The sequence below is a fragment of the Haliotis rufescens genome, unplaced genomic scaffold (assembly GCF_023055435.1).
Source record: "Haliotis rufescens isolate VD_foot unplaced genomic scaffold, xgHalRufe1.0.p SCAF_5, whole genome shotgun sequence".
Lineage (NCBI taxonomy): Eukaryota > Metazoa > Mollusca > Gastropoda > Lepetellida > Haliotidae > Haliotis > Haliotis rufescens.
Genome location: NW_025964223.1, coordinates 14,428,925 through 14,444,957, shown reverse-complemented (window position 1 = coordinate 14,444,957; position 16,033 = coordinate 14,428,925). Strand labels below are relative to the sequence as shown.

Here is a 16,033-nt window from a genome sequence, read left to right as displayed (position 1 = left end):
TGGTTAAGAGGGCATATATTTATGATTAGGATTAACTTTCAATATTGAAGTTTGACAATGTACATCAGGTCAGATATATAGAAAATAAGTGTGGAGGTGCCGGTTAAAATATGACGTCTTGCGTAAATACACGAAAGGACGGATTGTTCGGTACAAATGTTTATCGAAATTGAGTAACTTAAACCCTGTGTTATACACGCAAGGTTAATCTACTTATATACTTTGTACGTAAAGAGCGGTAGAAATATTTTCAGGTTTTGGCACGAATGAAATTCCAGAATTGCAGTAAGTGCGTGACTAATCTTCCACCACTTCCGGGAAGCACTGACGTCATGCATGCAAGTAAAATATGGCGGACACAGTTGTCACTGCTGGCCAAAACCAAAAAGGTAAACGGTTTTACCTAGTTTCCAACTTTCTGAAAAGATATTGAACTCTGTAGATATGAAATCACAACACTAAATATTCCTTCTCGTTAGGTATTCTGTCTGAACTGTGCGTGAGATCTATGCTACGTGCAGAAGGACGCGGACAGTCATATCTCTGGTGACCGCGAGGGTTGAGCTGTGACCCAGGTCTCACATCTGTCAACATCAACAAATATGGTTTTTGAACCCTCTAGCAGTTTCGGTTGGTCACCTCTTGGTCAGTAGGAACTCTGTTAAATGTCTGCTTGAAAAGACCTACCACCAAAATGAATATTGAATAAACCTAGGTCAATGTGGACTAGATTTTGCCACTGTTGAGTCATGTTATAGTCAGATGATCTGATTCAACGAAGTAATAACAAGCCTGTCTCATTATGTTTAATGTTGTTCAAAATCAAAATTATGATAATCCTTTCACTGATCTGACCAGAAGAATACTTTATGGATGCCTCACTAAGTCGACAAATGTGAGTGCACCTCGACTTTAGGCCCATATTGAATATTCAGAAAGCCAGTATTGATTTTTTTTTAGAATACACCTTGATTCTGGTCATATGGTTCCTTCCTTTCAAGTTGTTGATGTTGTTCATGTTCATTCATTCTCTCACACCACCCTGATATCTGAGAGTAATCAGCATGCATCATTATCAGAACCTGAAAGCACTGACCTTCTTGATTTACAATGATGATTTGTAAGTTTTGGAAATCAATTTTAAGTTTCCTGTAAAGGATAAAGCAATCTGTTCTGATCATGATTATTGTTAACAGCAGCTGCCCAGTGGAAACTGTAACAGTTGGTCACAGTCTTACTTGATGATTCAGTTTAAGGTATTGAATATGTGCTTTAAACATGAAACATGAAACTGATCAATGAAGCACATGGTTGCATGTGACCATGCAAGTATCATGATGTAGCCAGTGGCCAGACATTGTCACCATAAGGCATTAGCTTATACATACAATGTCTTCATCATTGTCTATGTCGCCTCAAGAAATAGCATGTGATAGAAGTAATACTAGTAAGTAATACTATACAATATATATTAGCCATGTTGTCATGGTGATCGTTGAGGAATGTTTATATATCAAAGGATAGTTTTCTCTTTGTTATGTTCACAGATAGATACTTCTAAGAGTTTTGGAGTCAGTTGACATTATTTGATTTTGAGATTATTTCACTAACCAGTTCATGTGAGGATTTACAAGGGAAAGTTAATCTGTGATATCATGTATTAATCATTTGTTGCTGACTGGAGTTATAAGACTACAAGTGTTTACCATGTTTACCATGTTTGCTAAGTAAGATCAAATCTGATACAGTTTTGCAAAAAAAATGCAATTATTTATCAAGAGAAAACATGTGTAGGTGAGAGGGCTAATGCCACATATTTTTCTCCTTGCAAACATATGGCATTCTTGAGTATGAGTATCCTCAAATTTTGTTATGTCAAGGGTCACTTTGTGATACATACCATTACAATTTATATGCATAAATCATATAGTCACCCTGAACCCCGGCTTTCAGTGCTTTTGAAAAAATTCCCATTCCTACATACTATATGACATAACATCATCAAAATCCACATCTTATTCACGTTCCGGGTTGCAGATATCCCTGCTATTGTCCCACATCTAAATACATGAACTGTTGTCATTATTATTAGTTCATTGTTTAATAACTTCAATTCACACAAATTGATAGCACCACCATCATGTAGTTACTGGACAGCAGAATAATGTCAGTGTGTTAGCTAAATAGTGAAACTACATGTATGTAGTAACACAAACGTTTAGTTAGTATTGAGATCTACATATATTGTACATAAACATTACGCAGAAACTACTGCACTGACCTCTGCCTATTTGGATCTTAACATGTGTAATGGAAAGTAGAGTGTACTTGTAGTATTTACTGTAAACTAATGCTCTCGCAATATGTTGTCTTGTTATTTGGTCAAAGACCTTTGGTTATCTTAATCACCTACTAATTACCCGTTTATTGCCCTAAATGTGTAAATATGCACTGGCTGTTGTGGACTAATGAAACCAGAATATGGGTACACAAGGAATATTGACAGTTAATTGGTGTGATTAAAGCTTCTGGATCTTTTTGATGGTGCCTATCATTTATTTGTTCGTTAATTGCTTTTTTTCATGACTGGTATATTGAGGGATATTTGAACAAGTTCAGGCTACAAGGGATAACTGGTTCCAGTATATAGTTTGGTTTTACATACATTTCATGATTCGGTTTTTCACTACTGTGCATTTTAGTTAATGTTTGTTTTCTGAGTTTGTGCAGTAAGATGATTGTCACCCTGTGGAGAACTAATCTCATACCATTAACCTGACAGTAGAAGCTTAGCCCTGTGAATATTATGTTTGCAGTGTCTGATTAATTTACCGTGATCCAAGGTTTTTATTCACCATTTTCAGCTGTCTTTGTTGACATTGTTGAGTTGCTGAATGTCAGGCTCAGTAATGACATGCTTCTGAAACAAGTAAAATATCATTGGAAAGTTTTGTCATTTGGTGTAGTATCGTATATATACATGAAGGGCAATATGACCTAAACCAGAGCTCCAGATAACATTTTGAGCAATTGAGTTTTTAGTACTTTTTACTCTAGGGTTTCTATTTTAATTGTGTTATTACATTTTTCATTGGATAACCAATATTTATTTACTTATCTATTCATAACTCTATTGGGTTTTTACCCCATAGAGTGAACATTTTAAGTTTTAAAGAAAATGAAATAATGTTTTAGATGTATATAACCATGAAAACAGTTCTAAATATATAGGCTTGACTTGGAAAGTACAGTAGCTCGTAATTGTGCTTCGGAAATTAGTTCCTTTGTACACATGCTGAAAAATCATTGGGTATTTACGTGTGCTGTTTTTATACGGTTGAGTTTTTTATTTAAATAAATGCATGTGTTTCTGTATGCAAGTTAATTGAAAGTAATTGGGTTTTGAACATTTTTTGGGGGTACTTTATGCAAATACGCTGCTTATCTGTAGCTCTGTGAACAATGATGTGGTTCCGATTACCAGATCAACCCTCTTATACATGTTATAAGGAGCCGACCCAAACATATTTTTAGTGATACTCCCTGTTTGTGACATCTAAAAACAAAATCACACATAAAAATATGTACCACTGCCAGCCCTGTTTGGAAATTAAATGAAAATCTTCCAAACTAGAGCTGGGACAAGTAACTCGGGTACTTGGGTTGGGTGGGTACTGAGTAGGACCCGGGTACCCACAGGACTTCCCAAACCCGCGGATAGGCATGTGATATATTGTTTAATGACAAAAACTCACTGTAGCTCTGTGGTTACACTACAAGTCGCTGATGTTCGCATTTCTTTCTGACTTGTATATGTTTGAGTAAAGATAAAGCTTCAGTCAATTTTGTGTTCAATTGTGTTCAGTTGTTTTTCTCTGATCATCTGAAACATGTATCTAAATACTTTTGGCCATGGCCGCGGTAAAACAATTCCCAATCAGACATTTTGTTCCCAACTCTTCAGATCTGCAGTGGGTACCTGTGTAGGGTTGGGTAATAGGGGGTCAGGTACCCGGGTAGTAGATTTGGACTCGTCCCAGCCTTAGTCCGAACCATTGTTTTTATTAGTCCTAATCATGAATGCTGTTGATATAAAAAATGCTTAGTTCCCATGCAAGTTACTCATTAAATGATCAATGATTTTCTCAAATAGGTCACCAATAAAAACAGAACTTTTTAAGAAGATGAATATATATATAAAATAACCAAAGTTTCCATAAAGAATTGTGATTTCTCCAAGCTGATTTCGACAAGTTGTTTTCAGCATGAGGGTAAAGAAGTGTTCAACATAGCTACAAATGGCGACAGTTTTCCTTACTGACTGTTTGTCTTGTTCATTGATGCCTGTATGTGATGTAGTGAGGAATGTGGAGTTACACCGACTGTCCTTCAGTTGTGTTTTTGTGTCGACAGCCATAGTGAGTGGGCCTAATGGTACCCCCAGGCTGATGTGGCAGGATGGGTGTTGCCCAATAAGAACAGTGATGCTAATTTAAGGTTGGATACCTACACTCAGCCCTATTACTAGGGGTATACTTGGCTGAGCTAATGAAAAGATCTTATTCTTAATGTCTGATCGCAGATATTTTTTAGGAGCCCATTATTAATGCTTTGACGAGTTTGTCATATTGACATTGTAGGCGTTGAGGACCCTTGTACTGCATTTGGATAAAATTGTTGAGATATACAATTACTTTCTTTACATGCAATTAAGGAACAACAAAGGCATACCATGTTTGAAGCTAATTTCTGGTGTACCCTGCCCTGTTGAATATTGCTAAAGCTTAGTAACTTTGTTCACATGAAACTGTCTATACCACCAGTAGGGGTAATTGATTTGTTACAGTCTAGGTCATGTTGTTTAGTTCAAAGTGCAGGAACTAGCAGATCTAAATTCATTATGAATTGATTTTCCTAGAAGCCATGTGTTGACTGAACTACCAATGACATTGTTACCCTGGTAGGTTAAGTAATTGGCTTTAGATGAAGTTGTTATTAATTTAGGCCATGTCTTGACAATCTTGACAATATGCCGACTCATCTCAACACAGTATATGATATTCAGGTGGATTTGCAGTGTTTGTTGTGGACTCGTAAGAAGGTTGGTTGGATGGTTTGTTTGTTGTTTAACGCCGCACTCAGCAATATTCCAGCTTTATGAAGGCGGTCTGTAAATAATCGAGTCTGGACCAGACAATCCAGTGATTGATATCATGAGCATCGATCCACGCAATTAGAATAGATGACATGCATCAAACAAAGTCAGCGAGCCTGACCACCCGATCCCGTTAGTCGTTTTTTTACGACAAGCATAGTCACCTTTGAAGGCAAGCATGGGTTGCTGAAGACCTATTCTACCCCGGAATCTTCACGGGTAAGAAGGTACTCTGCATACCCAGTTTAAGAAAACTGGGCTACCTGCAGTCATTATCAATGATGGATGTCACTATTGACATTTTGGTGGGCCTTCGGGAGTTTCACTGTTCCTCTGATCTTTTTAAGATGAAAATATTGACAAACCTGGATTTCATATCGATTTTCTAATCATGGTTAGGCGTTCTTTATTATGAAAATTAGAATTATTGGTTTGATAGCATTTTATGTGGTAATTGTCATGAATGACTTGTATAATGACACTTTGTTTCTAAATGTCAGATAGACATAAGTACAGTGAGTGTTATTTTATGTTTTGCGTGTCATTGTTTCAATGATGATGAGTACAGAGATATTTGGGACCAAATATGTAGAAGGATTATACAGTCTGGTTCCATGACTAGTGTAGTGACCGCCTCCGTGGTCTAGTAGATATATGGCATCTGCTAGACTAGATGTTAGTCTGAAGTGAACATATTTTACGGTAAAAAACAGTTGTTAAATTAAACTTTTGATATATAATAAAAAAGAGCTCTTAGACTCTCTTCATTCCTGATACTGCAGTAGTCTAGACTTTCTAAATATTATAGACTTGCATGCGCTGTATTGGATATATTTGTCTCAGGGTATGTATGGCAGACTAGGCATCTGCCTGTAGAGCAGAAAGTCGTGGTTCTGTCCCCGTCGCGTCATATCAAAACTCAGCATTAAGTGATTAGGACAAGGACTGGTAGGCTCGGAGCCTGTATACTGTGTCAAAGTGGGGTATCTCAGTAGGTTAGCACTATAAAACCGGCATTACATTTGCATGCATGCCACTACTGAAGTGCAATAATCTTGAATGCGATGTTGCGCCTGTCTTGACCAGTGAATGTCTAGACATAGTAGTGAGTCCTGTGAACCTCGGACAATGTGTCTGTGTAATTAAGGTAATCATTGACTGATTGGATAGATAAATATCATAGCATGTGGGCGAGCAGACCAAAAAATGGTATTTGAAGGTTTCAAATAAAACTCCCAGTTGGTCCAAGTCCAGTCCCCCTTTAAATTGACATTATAAATGTTCACAAATATTTAGTATTCAGCAACCCTCGGTATCTGATTTCCATGTCTACAACAGTGTTTATGTGACCAAAATAGTGTACAGTTGGTAGTCCAACCTATCGATTACTGCATAAAGGTCGAGCCCTCCTGACCCACTCACTGGTCCACAGTGAGCCTGTGAATGAAGTGAGAGTTGGCAGGCTCCCAGAGCCACTGGTGTACAAGCTAGAATCGTGTGATGTAATGGAGAGAGCTGACTCCCAGCTTACTGACAGAGATGAACTATTCCCGAAGACAGACGCATCCTCCCAGTTCCCACTGCTGGCAAGATTCCTGGGTGGGACAGGTGCAAGGGGTGATCGCTGTTACCTGTGGAGAGATAGAGCACTGATATCAGCTGCGGAGGGTGGGATTGATTGAATTTTCTGGTCCTAGGGATGATAAAATGGAGCCATTGATTCACTGATGAAAGACATGGTCATGTTGGCTGATTGCTTCTCAGGGTATTTGAAATAGTGATTTATTTGGCAGAGGCTTGTTGGTTAAACATGTGGAAGGTACTTCCTGAATTCTTGGAACATTTGGCAATGCTGAACTGCCATTAAGGGCTAAAAGTCATGTTAACTTATGCCTGTGTTGTTAGGAGTATGACATTGTTTCAGCAGGGATAGTTAGCTAATAATAATATTAGTCTTGTGTTGAAGATCGTTAGTTTTAATGTTCACATGCCATACAGTCATTTAGGGATTCTGTTGTAGCTGGGAATTAACTTTTTAATAATAATGGTATTAGTGATTAGTGATTGATTGATACTCTGGAAACTGGTACAGTGATTTTGACAATTTGTATGGCATTTATGGGTCATTTTCATGATTTTCCAGTATTGATCTTCTACCATGTATACATCATTACCGAACTGAAAAAAATATGACGGTCAGTTGGACGACAGTCAGCCAATAGTCTAGTTGATGGACATATCTGCAACCTTGTGGTGTAGTATGTTCTTGTCACCAACAGTAACATTTGTACTATGGGATCATTTCACACACAGGGATTTATTTATCTAGGATTCAAAACAAAGTGCTCTTGGAGGGCAGATTTGGAAAAAAAATGTGATATTGTTTTTTATGTCCCTACTTTCATGAATTCTGCAGATTTGGGAAATTTTGAATTCAAATTGGAATTTTTTACTGTTGTTGGTTGCAGACGAGGGGCGGAATGTATCAACCTCTGATAGATAAACCCCTGACATACCATTGGCCTAAGTGGTGAATATTTACATTTGTATACTACAAAGTTAGAAATTAATCATGAAAGTCAATGGGTCCTTGTCACATTCCATGTGTTAATTTTCCTAGATTCAACCAAGATCCCTGAATCTACCCAACCCACCCCCAATGAAGTAGACAATACCTAGGGTCTGGTTAGGTTTGTAATGACATGACTTTGTACCACAGATGACACACAACACCTGAATACCCTGTAGTTATGTTTAATGACTATTACCAGGATAGATCAGGGTCTTACCTTGACTTACAGAACTGCAGGCCATGAGACCCCCAATAATAAATTTCAAGTGTCCTTGCAGGCAATATGAGGGTCCTGTAAAGTAGTGAAATGGTGTAGTGTCCTGTACTGTAAGGTTTGATAATTATTTTAACTACAGGACCTTTATGCTTCTTGTCAAGAATTTGGTACAAAGTATATTACTGTGCGTCCCCAGGATGCAATAAATATTTTTCTACGTCCATGCTATTAATGTTTACGCAGTGCACATTTTCACAGATTCATGTAAACCCTGCTAGTATGTTATTTTTCATACTTCAAATGATTTCCGGCATTGTCCAGTTACAGTTAGCTGCTGTTGAAACAAGTGTTAGTCTAAAGGTCATCCCCATCTAAGCTTCCGTATCCCTAATCAGTGGATAGTGTGATAAAACACACCAACACATGACATCAGAGCCACATCAGCAGCACACCCTGGACAGACAGGCCCTTCTGAATCTGAATGTAATCTGCGTTAGATCTACATTAAATCTATGTGCAATGTACATAGAGAATGCTGAGATAGCCCGGTGTATTGCTACTCAAGTACACGTACTCAGGTGTGGACAGCTGCCCCTTGCTGTTGTCACGCTGTTGTAGTGTCCTTAGCCTCTGACGATCAGCCTCAGCCTTAGCCTCGACACATTCCTCACGACTCAACACAGCCCCAGGCTGGGTCAGATGGTATGTGAAGTGTATGTAAGTCAAATATGTACAAAAACTGTATGTCACTATATGCCAGTATGTCAAGTTTGCGACATAAATGATAACACCGGAGATAGGATCATCCTGTTGATGGTTCACTGGCCAAATCTGTAGCCAGCAACCCTATTGTCCCTTATCTGTGCGGACATGCTTAGGGGTCAATTATCATGGTTAGGAAGTAGTATTTGTGCTGTAATGAGTTTTGTGATGGGAGATCTTTATCTGCATCTATGAACAGCATTGTGTTAAAGTTAACCACCCCAGACTCACTTTAGTTGTCATTTGATGTTTTGATTGCTCCAGATTCCTAATGTGTTGAGCATTATCAAGGGTGTTGGAAAATTATGTGACAACACCTGTGTCTTATTTGCATGAAGAAATAGGGTTAGTAGGTTAGTTTGTGGTATTGGCTATTGTATGGGGGATTTACTTGACAGGAGCAAGGCCTGGCAAACATTTACACCGATACCTGTAATGTAATATTTATTCTTATTATCCCATATATGTACATATAATTTACACCCTAACAGGGTCGGGTGGTAAGGCTCACCGACTTGGTCGATGCATGTCATTGTATCCGAATTGTGTGGATCAATGCTCATAATATTAATCACTTGATTGTCTGGTCCAGACCCGATAATTTACAGACCGCCATCATATAGATGGAATATTGCTGAGTGCGGCGTTAAACAACAAACCAAAAAATCCAGATATGTTTAAGGATATACTAATGTGATCCCAAAATTCATTTATTAACTGGACACAGCAATTTATAATCAAGTTTGGGGTTGAGAGTGACATTCACAGTTTACCACAACACAACATGGTTTTAAATGAACATGACTCCGCTAATCCGAGTAAAATCTATGACGCACTAATGACTTTACCTTGTGGGCTAGTTACCACTTTTCTGTAAGTTAGATGGCAACTACATTGCTTGTAATTTTTGCGGACTAGTGAAAATATAAATTTATGTTTGACCCTGCACAATTCACAAGATTCATGTTTCATTATCATGCAGCATTCTGCAACTTTAGCTGCTGGTCTGAAGCCTGAGTCTAGTAATAGTTTGTTTGGTCTAGTTAGCTCAGCTGATAACAGTCCATATGATAAGAATACACTCTCTATGTAATGGATTAGGTTGCTTAGAGCCATGTTCAGGCTGGTCACTATGACTCAAGTCTTTGGCACAGACTGTTGACGTGATAGTGATTGTGGAATTCTGCCCAATCAGTCATCTCCACAACTTTCCCTTTTGTGTAATAATCTTGTGAAAGCTTGAAGCAAGAAAATATTCTTTTTGTTTTCTCACTAATCAATCCATCTGTCCCACACTGTACACCTGTGCTGTGCTCTCCCAATATGTGTAGCATGATCAAAGTAATTACACTTTCATTAAAAATGCATGATAATAGGTTTGCACCTTGTTACACAGGTTTTTTCTGGAGGAGATATTGAAGGATTTGTCAAGTTCACAAAATCAAGATCAAATTTCGATTCAGATCAAATATCTCACAAACTAGACTCGTGAATGATTCATCAGCCATCAAACCTTACCTTGTTAGTTTTGTTGCATCAGGCAATAAACTCTGCCATTTGACCCTTTTTCCAACTCTGTCTTCACAACATCAAAATAAGGGGAAGCACTAGCATCGTTCTGCCTTGTCTGTCAGTAATGCCCAACCAAACAGTTACTGAGTCATTTTAATCCCTCTCTCTGTTTATACCTACCTGTTTATGCAGAGTTGTCATTCCAGCGCAGAATAGTCATGTTTATTAATCATTAAAATAGCTGTTACCGCCCCAAGCTAGCTAGAGACTCGTTACAGTGACAATGGGTCCATTCGACAGCTGGCAGACTTACGGTTGGTGAGTATTTCACTGACTGTTTCCATTTTACTTTTATGGGCAGGGCAGTTTCAAATAATTACCATTTACCTGAAGCTTTCAATACGTGGCTCAGGTGAGTGAAGCTGGCATCAATTTTATGTCTCGACTTGCGAACAAAAATCCATATTCTGCTTCATGTAGATATCGGACAGGAAAGTGACAATCATTTTGAAACTGACAGGTGTTTGTGATATATGTTCTGTGGTCGTGTAGCGGAGTTTGCACAGCGTTGTTGACGTGGAACACGGACTATTTGTTTGTATGGCGATTCAGTGTGTAGAATGTTGTTGATTAACGTGACAGCAGTAACTGACCACTAGATGACCATGGAGACGGAGCAAATTGTTGACCCGGACAAGTCGTGGAGACGATCCACTAAAAGTCTGTTTAAGTCTATCAAGCATGCATTCGGAGTGTCTTCGAAGAAAAAGCGTGAGTTAAAAAATTGGAATGCATGGGTTGGAGTTCTGGGTATTTTATCTGTTTTGTTGATCTTGTTGAACTTCATGTAGCATTGGTGCACTCGCTATTTTTAGTAGACTTCTACCAGGTACAGGCTTTGGATCAATCTTGTAAATTTATTTCTGATTTTATTAGCTAGAACATTTTAATTGCCACTTTATAAAATTTGTGTTGCATTTTTGAATTTAAGCCAATCGGCAGTACATCAGCTGTGAGAGAATAGACAAACAGTCAAGCATCACCTCATGCCTTAGGTCACATGATGCTGACTGCTGCGGCTAAATTTAGAAACATTGAAATGAGCCCCGGTCTTACTTTACCAGAATAGAGAAATATTCCTTTATCACGTTTATGCATCTAATTGGAAAGACTGTTGCAAGAATTGATTAAAGGGATATTTCATTACTTCAGTAGGCAGCATTGGAACATTAATAATTATAGGCAACTCACAGTTGCATGTTGGTCTTTTTGATATGCACTCGAAGATCATTTGAATAATGTGAAATGTCAATTTTTTGAATTAATATGGTATTAAATGAGCAGAAAAGTTGTGAATGTGTTTTATGAGAAAGAGATTTACTTTATCATGTTAATTGTACAGTAATTGAGGATTTGTGCCTCAATGCCAATGTTCCAGCAATATCGCAGTGGGGAACACAAGAATATGCCAACCAATCAGACAGCTAGCTCTAATATATTTTGGTATCATTACCATAGATTGTAGTGTGAATGTATGGATTATAATTAGCTGTTCTTACCAGATGGGAAGAATTTTACAAGACTCTGGCTTCAGACTTATAATAATAAGTTGGTAAGGTTGCAAAAGCTTATCACAGTATTTGTGTTGGATGGGTATTGGCCTGACTTTTGTTTGTCAATTTATTGCAGCAATGATTCATGTTTTGTGATACTTGCCACAATATATTACCTACACTCTACGATGTTATCTTTGATATTCGGATCATGTTCAGATGTAGAAGCTAACAGTTTTTGTCCACTAGTCCTTATAAAGATAACATATAGCAAAACCCTTAAAAAGGTCCAATTTCTACTAGTCTTTGTGATACCTTAACTATTAGCCAGTTTGGCAAGGACTACAGGACTAGTGCCAATTTCTAACACTGGTATCCCAATTGCGTGGATCGATGCTCATGATGTCAATCACTGGATTGTCTGGCCCAGACTCGATTAGTTACAGACTGCCGTCATTTAGCTGGAATAGTGCTGAGCATGCTGAGTGCGGTGTTAAACAACAAACAAACAACTTGATAGTATCATAAATCCCACTTTGAGTGTTTAACTGTATAATTTAGACAACCATTTAGGTCAGAAATCCCAGCCATTGAAGAGTTAAGACATTTCATCATCTGCATGTGTGCTTTAAATACTGAAAATCGTAAAACGTCAGAGTACTTTGCATCACTTTATTTGTTAATTTATTGGCGATGGTCCTCATAATATTTTATTTAGATCATATCAAGTGGGGACAGTTTCTTACCATTCACATGGGATGAAATGTGCGAGGTGAAATTGATTACATTGCATGTTCTTTTCACTAAACACAATACGGTTGTGACGAGCCTCATGTCAAGGGGAGCTGTATTGATTTGACTGGCTCAGACACTGCTTTGGTTGACAACAATTCTCAGGAGATTCTGACTGCAGTATGTCAATATTTCTGCAGCGTTTCATCGTTTTGGAATTAAATTACAGGAGGCAAGATTGATATTAATCTCTCAGGAAATTAGAAACTCAGTTCTCTGAGTCAACAGATTCATCATTTTAATCCGTGAATATGGCGTGGGTAGTTATTATTGCATAATTTTGTCCTGGATCTACCTTCAGGTAATGGCTTGATGAATCTGTCAATGTTTGAAATTGCTGGATTACTCAATCATGTCAAAATGGAAATATTTGCAAGTCATTCTAACTGCTATTTATGTATCCTAAGACTGAATAGAGATAACATTGCCAATTCACTGTCTTCTACATCAAATGACTTGTTGAAAAAATAGCAATAGCTGATGGGTGTGGTTAATTTCATTTGAAATTCATTCATCAAACCCAACACACTGTATTCAATATATTAAGCACTCTGATCAACTAAGGGTGTCTTTGTATTGAAAACAAATTCAGGCGTAAAATAACTTTCAGTATATATATTACAATGAGGTATTCAAAAGCTTAAACTAGTTAAATTAAGTAGAATAGTCTTGAATTAATAAGTATGTATTGTGACATTTAGGTCACATGATTCTTTAGGTCTTCCAACCTTTGTGTACGGCTCAATGACTTCCTTTAATTTCATTAATGTTTTATGTTTAAAGTTTTTCATTTGGGATCTCCCTGTGTGAACCGGCTTGCTATCTGATAGTGTTGATGAGGTTGTGCATCTCTCTGTGCTGCATCAAGCATACTCTGCTGCTGTTCTGAAGTCTCAGTGATGGTTGCTCCTTGGGACAAGCCAGACTTTACACACATGGCAACATGTATATCATTAGTTGTGTATGTGGTTCAGATTGGTCTGGGCACGACTCTGGAGTGTTCACACTCAATCCTATATTGAAGCTCCTTATTTGTTCAGCAAACAGATTAAGTAGCTGGAATTATGTAATTGCTGACAAAGTATGACATGGATCAGTGCAATGACGATATATATATTGCCCATTGAGGAGGTAATATTGAAGAAATTATTTACCTTTGTTCATAGTGTTACTCCAAGAGCTGTATATTGTTAAGATACTCTTATTGTGCAGTTGTTTCATAGGGAGGCATTGCTTAGGGACCAGTTCAAAAGTTTGATGTGGATAAAAAACCAAATTCTTTTAAGTGTTGAGACCTAACCCCCACCCACCCCTAAAAGACGTTAATTCTAAAAATGTTGAGTTCCTGAGTTTAGTGGCCTCTTTTCTTCCTCATTCTCATATTTTGCCCAGCTTTTCCCAGAATGTTTATCGACTTGAATTTGTTTACTTGGTGTTGAAAATCATTTGTATGTTTTTTATAGATCAGATCTGCTATTCTGTATTGTTCACTGTACTTGAATGACCTACCACTATGGCCGGTTGACCATAAAGCCCCACCTTGTAGAAAGACTGGACGTTTTATTGACAACTCCTAAAAGCATATGAATGAAAATAAGATGTTTTAGCTTAGTTGCTATAAAAAACATTGAGAAATCAGGTCAGTTGATTTTATCGGATGGAAAACTTGCTGGGCCATTAACCCCCTACCCTTAACCTTAAGGAAAAAGATTTTTTCGGACATTGAGCTTTTGAACTGGTCCCTTATCCATTTAGTTTGATATGTTTTCCAAAAGCAAATTCTGACAAAGCCAATGACTGATGTTGGCTAGACATGCGCTACTACTCTTTTAGGGAATTCTTGCTTTCTCCCATGTATAATGATTATCTAGTTAACCGCTGGTTGGAATTGAACTGTGCACTCACTTCACTGTTCTCTTGGACCCGTGAAGATCCGGGGTAGAATAGGTCTTCAGCAACCCATCCTTTCCGTAAAAGGTGACTATGCTTGTCGTAAGAGGCAACTAACGGGATCGGGTGATCAAACTCGCTGACTTGGTTGATGCATGTCATAGTATCCCATTTGCGTAGATCGATGCTCATGATGTTAATCACTGGATTGTCTGGTCTCTTGATTATTCCTTGATATAGCTGGAATATGGCTGAGTGCGGTGTTAAGCAACAAATAAATGAACAAAACACTGTTTTCTTTTTTCACTTTTTCCCCCAAAGACAAGGTTTCAAGGCTAAGATGAATCACAAGTAGGACATGACATATTTGAAAATGTATAGTAGCAAACTTTATTCGAACTATGCATGTATGGATTATTCAACAGTTGTTTGAATTGTCTTCGTTTGTTTAGATTTTGGTGTTATGGAGGTGTCAAGAACTTTAAGAATCTACTGACCCATATGTTTTCCTTCATCACCATTTTTAGTAGATTTTACTGTCTTACTAGTGAAGATTGGGCTGTGATTACAGCGATAGAAACTAACGTTTTTGGTCCACTAGTCCTTATAATGATAATATATAGCAAAAACCCTTAAAAACGGCAAATATCTACTAGTCCTTATGATACCTTAACTATTGGGCAGTTTGGCAAGAGTATAGGACTAGTGCCAATTTCTAACCTGGATTAAATAGCTGTACTTGGAGCTATCTGATAGTCTTATTTCATACAAATAGTTAAAATCTGCTGTTGTTATGACAATATTTCCTGAATAAAATAATGGTATTTGTTACCATGGTTACTGTTAGGAATTATTGCTATTTTGCTAAAAAATAATCATGATTCTAGCCTCAGGATGTTATGACAGCTGGAGTGGAAAGATAGCCTTGTGCAACGGCCACAGTTGAGAGTGGTAGTTGGATTCTCATTGTTCTGAAAACGAGAAACATGCTGAGTGAGATTTGAGTTGAATCATTATTTTAATATTATTTTATTATTGCTTTCCAGTAAAATGAAGAATTTTATTATTAATTAAATAGATATAATCTCTATGTGTAGTTTCTTCAAATTATGATCACTAACCCTTAACAGAATTAAAAAGTTAAGTTTTGAATGTCAACTCTACATAAATAAAGTACAAGTGATTCTGTGGTATATATTAGATTGGGTTGCCTGGCAATTTATTGCATTTATGTTTCTTTCAACCAAACAAAATAGGCCTCATCAAATTATGGCCTGCTGTTTCCTACTGATTATGGAATAGGTGGGGCTTGTGTTACAGTATTGTAGGTGAACAAGGTCATTGACATCGTATTGTCCACAGGTTTTGTCTGAAATGATTAAATAAGCAGTGTGTGAAGTTCATATTGTCAATGTATTGGTTTTTATTTGTAAAAATTTACTTCGATATATTTTGCATTTGGAGGTATAAACATGAACAATTGTGTAAATGTGTAACTCCATTTTATTGATTTCCTTATTGATTTCCTAGCTTACTGTTGTTGTTGTCTACATTATTCATGCGTTGAAGGACAGCTCAAT

At 37.4% G+C, this 16,033-nt stretch overlaps 1 protein-coding gene and 1 long non-coding RNA gene across 21 annotated transcripts in view; one reads left to right on the top strand and one right to left on the bottom strand.

The window, feature by feature from the left end:
• The first annotated feature begins 314 nt into the window (after positions 1–314).
• The window catches only part of LOC124138279 (myb-like protein X), a 75,675-nt gene continuing 59,956 nt past the window's right edge, over positions 315–16,033 (top strand). For 19 of the 20 annotated variants that reach the window (XM_046504844.2, XM_046504860.2, XM_046504862.2 and 16 more), the window contains exon 1: positions 10,602–10,989. In XM_046504844.2, the coding sequence (XP_046360800.2) occupies positions 10,878–10,989 (112 nt within the window). In that variant the 5' untranslated portion in view covers positions 10,602–10,877. Of the gene's footprint in view, positions 390–10,601; positions 10,990–16,033 lie in introns of those variants that run through there. The other variant, XM_046504845.2, reaches the window with a different exon arrangement.
• Positions 5,931–10,530, bottom strand: LOC125372966. The gene is made up of 3 exons (XR_007218296.1): positions 10,225–10,530; positions 7,945–8,019; positions 5,931–6,786 (listed from the first exon to the last, which is right to left on the bottom strand). It is a non-coding gene; the product is annotated as an uncharacterized LOC125372966 (long non-coding RNA).